The sequence below is a fragment of the Wasmannia auropunctata genome, unplaced genomic scaffold (genome assembly GCF_000956235.1).
Source record: "Wasmannia auropunctata unplaced genomic scaffold, wasmannia.A_1.0 LD325443.1, whole genome shotgun sequence".
NCBI classification, from domain to species: domain Eukaryota; kingdom Metazoa; phylum Arthropoda; class Insecta; order Hymenoptera; family Formicidae; genus Wasmannia; species Wasmannia auropunctata.
Window position 1 is genome coordinate 1 of NW_012037447.1, and position 5,974 is coordinate 5,974.

The following is a 5,974-nucleotide window of genomic DNA, read 5'->3' on the forward strand; positions in this document are numbered from 1 at the left end:
ACACACACACACACACACACGTGGCAAGATTAGAATGTGACAACTTAATTTATTATAAGTTAAATAAAGTTACTTTACTTATAGTTAATTTTATATAACTTAACATTTAATTTTAATTAGTTTTTTTATTTAAATCATATTATCTTTAATTTTTGTTTAAGTTACAATTTTTCCATACTCCAATGAAAAGTGGTCTTTAATTCGATGTCGAATCGATGTCAAATTGGTGATCATTTCTCACTGGAATATGTTATAATTGTTAACGTCTTATAATAGTTTTATTGTTTCAAGTAATTTTATTTAAAAAATTTAAAAATAGTTTAATAGAATAATTACTTTGCAAGATTAACTTTTTGCTTATTTTTATTTATCTTTATCAAACATTTTAAATAAATCTTTATATTACTTTTAACGTAATTAAATTCATTTTATAGGCCGCATTAATTTTAACTTAATATAGTAATAACATAAATTTAACTTATCTAATTCTGATATGTTCATATTATTTCTTATTACGAAAAATAATGATTTCTTATACGATACTATTTTCAGCTAACTATGAATTAGCGAGAAGAAAGTTGAAAGAAGCCGAAGAGATATCTGATTTAGATTCTTGCACTGAACAGGAAGAATATTTAAAAAAATCGAGAAAACATAGAGCTGCTAAAGTGGTTGATAATTCAAGCAGTCATGATGAAGATGAAGAGTTAGAAATGTCAGATTTCGTATTGAACCTTCCAAAAGTTCCATCTAATTGTTCAAGAAATGAAATCGAAACTGAAACATTGAAAAAAAAATCGATTCTAGAACGAAAAAGTAAGAGTATAAGAAAATAGAGGTAAAATTAAAAAATAGAATGTTTTATTAATAGAATATCATTATATGGATTACAGATGTCAAGTACGTAAAAAATAGTAAGGGAAAATATGTACAAAAAACACAAATAAATCCTGTTCCATCATGCAGCCGTTATTCTGAAACAATGGACAAAGGTGATTCCTGTAAGTAATATATATTTGTCAAAATACATTTGTATAAAAACAATTCTTTAAAAAAAAAGGCAATTAAATCGATACTCGCATCTATCGAAGTGCGTCTTTTCCGCGATTGATTCTCTCATTGCACTTACTTCGTGAAAAGCTGTCATTGTGATATTTTAATAGTTATGCCGTATCAAAAATTTAATAATATATTCTAATATAATATAATTATATACAATTAGCAAAAAAAATAAAAAATAAAAAGTTAAATAACGCGCGCAAAGCACGCATCTGTGATGTCCAGTGCACATAAAAAATATAATGTACTTCATACTGTTCATTATATACTATAATTAACATTAAAATGTTTTTATATATTATAATTACGCACATGCATACAATATGCATGTATACATATGTACAAGACTTTATATATCATACAAATAATTACATATATAGTTAATAGTTTATTAATAATTATTTTGAAATAGTTATTATTTATAATAATCATAATCTTTAGATGCACAACGCACCGAAAATTTACATTCAAACATTGAATGCCCAAATGATGTTACCCGTCTAATTGAAAATATGACAAGACCAAACTCGAATTCTAATAAAGAAGGTCAGTATACAAGTAAATTCAACTTTTGATTATTTTTTATACATATTAAAATTATTATATTTATTTGTTACCGTCAAAACTCATAATTCATTTTAACAACTACTTCAAACTAATGAAATCGAGTTTTAACTAGTTTAAACAACTAGTTTTAACTATAGTGACATTGGATCTTAACGGATTATGGATTTTAACGGTAACATTATATTGATTCCGAAAAAGATAGTATATATACAAACTAATTTAACTTGCAAGTTTTTAACAGGCTTGATTTAGAATAAAATAATATTATAATCATATTGGAATAATAATTATAACATTGGTTTATTGCTTTCAGATGCACAATGTACCGAAAATATATATTCAAATACTGATTTTTCGAATGATGTTCTTCATTCAAGTGGGAATGTGACAGAATCGAACTTGAATTCTAAACAAGGTCAATATGCAAGTAAATTCAACTTTTAATTATCTTTTATATATATGTTAGAACTATTTTATACATTCGCGTTATTTATTTTGAAACAAGTAGTATGTATATACAGGAAATCAGTTCGCAAGTTAATTTTTGGACTGTCCTAATTTAGAATAAAATTATAATTATATTAAAATAATTATAAGATTGATTTATTTCTTTTAGGTACACAATATACCGAAATTTTGCATTTGATCGATGGATGTCCGATTGATATATGTAATGACAACATTCAAACTCTTTATCCAAGTGAAAACAATATGACAGGACCGAACTTGAATTCTAAACAATTAGATGATAAGTATACAAGTAAATACTTTAGATTATTATATATCGTATAATTATATATTTTTGCTTTATTAATTTTGGAACAAGTATAATATTAATTTTTTATCTATTTTTATATTTTTAACCCGACAAATATTTAAAAAATTTTTAATTTAATTTATCTATGTGAATATTTTCTACAATAGTTTTTCTAACAAGTAACAATTACCACAGTGTTTTATCCTTGTTTAATATTTGGCAAATACCAAATAAAATGATTTACTGTTATTCTATATAGCAGTCATACGCAATTGGCGGCTTGTGATGTCCAAGTTGAATTGCAGACAAAATGAATAATAACTGAATTATATTAGTGCATAGCTAAAATTGTCTTTTATTTTTATGTATAAGTTCGCTATATTTAGTTTCTGCCGTCTATTGTATTATATAATCTCAAATTTCACAACTCGGCTCGTCGAAAATTCTATAGTTGTGTTGCTCTACTATATAGCTAACGAGTATCTAGTATTGATCAAAGAAGTAAAATGTTTATAGCATATCATGTCAGATATTAGAAAAATAATAATAACATTGCTTTATTACTTTAGATGCACAATCCGAAGATTTGATTGCTGAAATACTGATTAATAAAGACAGTAATGAGAGCATAATTTGTCATTCTTCTAATTCAATATTAGAAAACAATCAAAATCTAAAGTGGAATCCTAGACAAGGTCAGTAAATTCTACTGTGTAAATAAATTCTAATGTGTTTATAATTATTTATATATCTTACAATTATTTTATTATTTATTTGGATATAATTTTGTAAAATTTTTCTTATTTGTATTTACCTTATATTTTTGGTCTGACGAATTTTTCAAAATATTTTATATTTACATATGAATATTTCTGTTCTATAAGGAAATTTTCAAACAAAAGGCAGTTGATATGATATTAATGCAGTGAATTATTTTATTCTTTTTATTTGTCAAGAATGAAATGACACATTGTTATGTCATGTATGTTTTTTTTATGGAAAACGCCTTGTTTTAACGATGTATAAATAATGAAATATACATTGGTACGACTTCGTAGAGATATATGAAATTATAAAATATATATTGTAATAATTATTATAGGTGGATAAAATAAATATAATGGTGTAATGTAGCACATTAAGTCAGATTACTCTCGTAAATGAAATTAATGTTGTATATAATATTTTCATATTTTGAAGTATTTAATATTTTTGTTTTATAAAGATTTCTGAAAAAATACTTTACACTTTTTTAGATTTTGTAAATATTCTTTTGAAATTATGGTATTATATAAAAGATCTTAAAATATTTTAGAATTTACACATATAAATACTTGAAAAAATATAAATTTATTTAGCACTTCTGAAATATTTAATAAAAAGTTATGAAATTATACAAAAATTCTGATAAATTGTAATATAATAAAGAAAGATAATTTTTAGATTTTTTTTAGATATTAAAATTTGTAAAAATTTTATTTTGTATGTGTGTATTTATAAATATTTTGAATGCTTGTAGGATCTCAGGATATAAATCGATTTATTGTCCAAAAACTCATTAAAATAGATGTAAAAACAAGTTGTATTGAGAAGCACATAAAACTCTTGGAACAGAAAATATCAAATAATAGGGCACAACCGGAACAGAATAAGGAAGTTATTGATATATTTCAAGATCTACCCTTAAAAAATAAAAATGAATTAGAATTAATGGAAGTCAAATTAAGAGAAAATGCATTTTATCGGAATGAAATGGTAAGTCAAATATTTATTTTAGTTTTATGAAATGTCTTTTAAAAAGGAGAATAGTAGCTAAAGATCTAATGGGTAATTTTATTTTAAAGAGCGAGATAAAAAGATAGAGAACTGCAATATAAATTGTTTAAAAAAGTATTCTATATCACTTTTTAAATATTATATCTTGTATTATAATGAAATTTATTATCTTCTCAACCGTTCAACATTTTATAGAATCTGCATAAAGGAACTTACTTAATATATAAGTTTCTTTATGCAGATTCTATGATGTTTTTTTTTTTAATTAGAGATATCCTTTTAAGGAAATAGTTGTTCAAACATTAAATATAGATTAAGTATATATTTGAAAAATTGCTATTAATATTTATTTAAAATAATTTTAGATTAAACAATTGACACGTTTTACATGTAAGGATTTGAGAGCTTCATGCTCGCATATAATGAAACAAACATTATCAAATGAGGTGGCAATTCACTACAGCTGGTATGGAGCTAAAAAAAAAGAACATTTTTCAAAATTGCACATATGCAAAGTAATTATGAGTAAGTAAAATATATTGAGAAACTATTTTCTTTTATAATTTAATTACATATTACCAGCTATTTTTTAATAAAAATATTTTTATATATTTATTTAAAAAAATGAAATAATGAAATGTAAAAATGTTACAGGTGTCCTAAGAAATTCACATGCTGGTGTAACCGATGAAGACATTTCTACTCCGCTAAAAATATGGTTAGCCCACGCAAAGGAACGTGTGGAAAGAGAAAAACAAAAAAAAAATGAATGATACAATTACAAATACTATAAGACAAAAAAAGACCAAAAATGTGTTTTAATTAATATTATGTATCCTACATTTCTATTTCAATTTTTTATTGTATTACTCTTAAACAAAGAGAAATTGCTTTGCATTTTTTTTTTATAAATATTTTATCAATTTTATTTTTTTTCTATATAATGTCGTCTTTAATACTGCAATTCGTTATTATCTAAAAAAATAGGTATAATAACAAAGGTAACATTTATCGTTTGTCAGACAAAAATATGTATAATGCGTAATAATGTATGTACATTAAATTGTAATAAATAAAGTTAAATAATATAAAGAATTAAATTATAACCTAATTTAATGCAGGCCAAAAATTTTTAATGTCAATTTTTAGAAATTGGCATCTTACACAGCCTTGCACGCACACACTTGCATATATATAATACATTTATTAAAATAATAAGATGTTTTTTAACAATAATTCTTTAGATCAATTTTTTAACTAATCATAATCCAGTATTTTATATACATATTTAAAATATTAGTTTATATACATATATATATTTGGAATATATGGACTATATTAGTTAAAGAATCGGTCTAAAGAATTATTGTTAAAAAACATCTTATTATTTTAATAAATGTATATTATATATATGCAAATGTGTACGTGCGAGGCTGTGTACATACGTATATCTACATGATATACTAGAGATATACTGTGATATACTGCAGATAAATTGCAGACATATTATGGAGATATATTGAAGATATACTGATGAGGATATATTGGAGACATACTGATAACTTTCTATGATATCTATGGTACATCACTGAAATCTCTTAGCGAAGCACTATGGGATGAGACAAAGCGGACATAGTAGATTCTGAAAATATACTCTGCACATCACTGATGTATCTCGAATATCATGACGACGTACACATCATACTTTTGCGATATCGTACGAATGTTGTCAGGATCTAGATGGCTGTCTGGGTAACGACCACTAATTATATAGCTCCTGATAAAAAATTGAGTCAAAAAGTCCTGAGCCTTTTT

At 24.0% G+C, this 5,974-nt stretch overlaps 1 protein-coding gene across 2 annotated transcripts; it reads left to right on the forward strand.

The window, feature by feature from the left end:
- Positions 1 to 495: 495 nt before the first annotated feature.
- On the forward strand, positions 496 to 4,975 carry LOC105460270. 2 transcript variants are annotated; one of them, XM_011706702.1, is made up of 9 exons: positions 496 to 816; positions 894 to 1,001; positions 1,501 to 1,605; positions 1,940 to 2,053; positions 2,243 to 2,386; positions 2,953 to 3,078; positions 3,903 to 4,138; positions 4,525 to 4,684; positions 4,814 to 4,975. In XM_011706702.1, exons 1-9 carry the CDS (start codon positions 525 to 527, stop codon positions 4,930 to 4,932), a joined length of 1,404 nt encoding a protein of 467 aa, XP_011705004.1. In that variant the 5' UTR covers positions 496 to 524; the 3' UTR covers positions 4,933 to 4,975. The 2 variants fall into 2 exon arrangements, with proteins under 2 accessions (XP_011705004.1, XP_011705005.1); XM_011706703.1 differs by having other exon boundaries at positions 1,940 to 2,041.
- The last annotated feature ends 999 nt before the right edge of the window (positions 4,976 to 5,974 follow it).

Coding starts and splice junctions, on each gene's coding strand:
- LOC105460270 (XM_011706702.1), top strand. CDS start 525: ATGATTTCTTATACGATACTATTTTCAGCTAACTATGAATTAGCGAGA. Junction 1,606..1,939: donor CTCGAATTCTAATAAAGAAG/GTCAGTATACAA, acceptor TATTGCTTTCAG/ATGCACAATGTACCGAAAAT. Junction 2,054..2,242: donor TAAACAAGGTCAATATGCAA/GTAAATTCAACT, acceptor TATTTCTTTTAG/GTACACAATATACCGAAATT.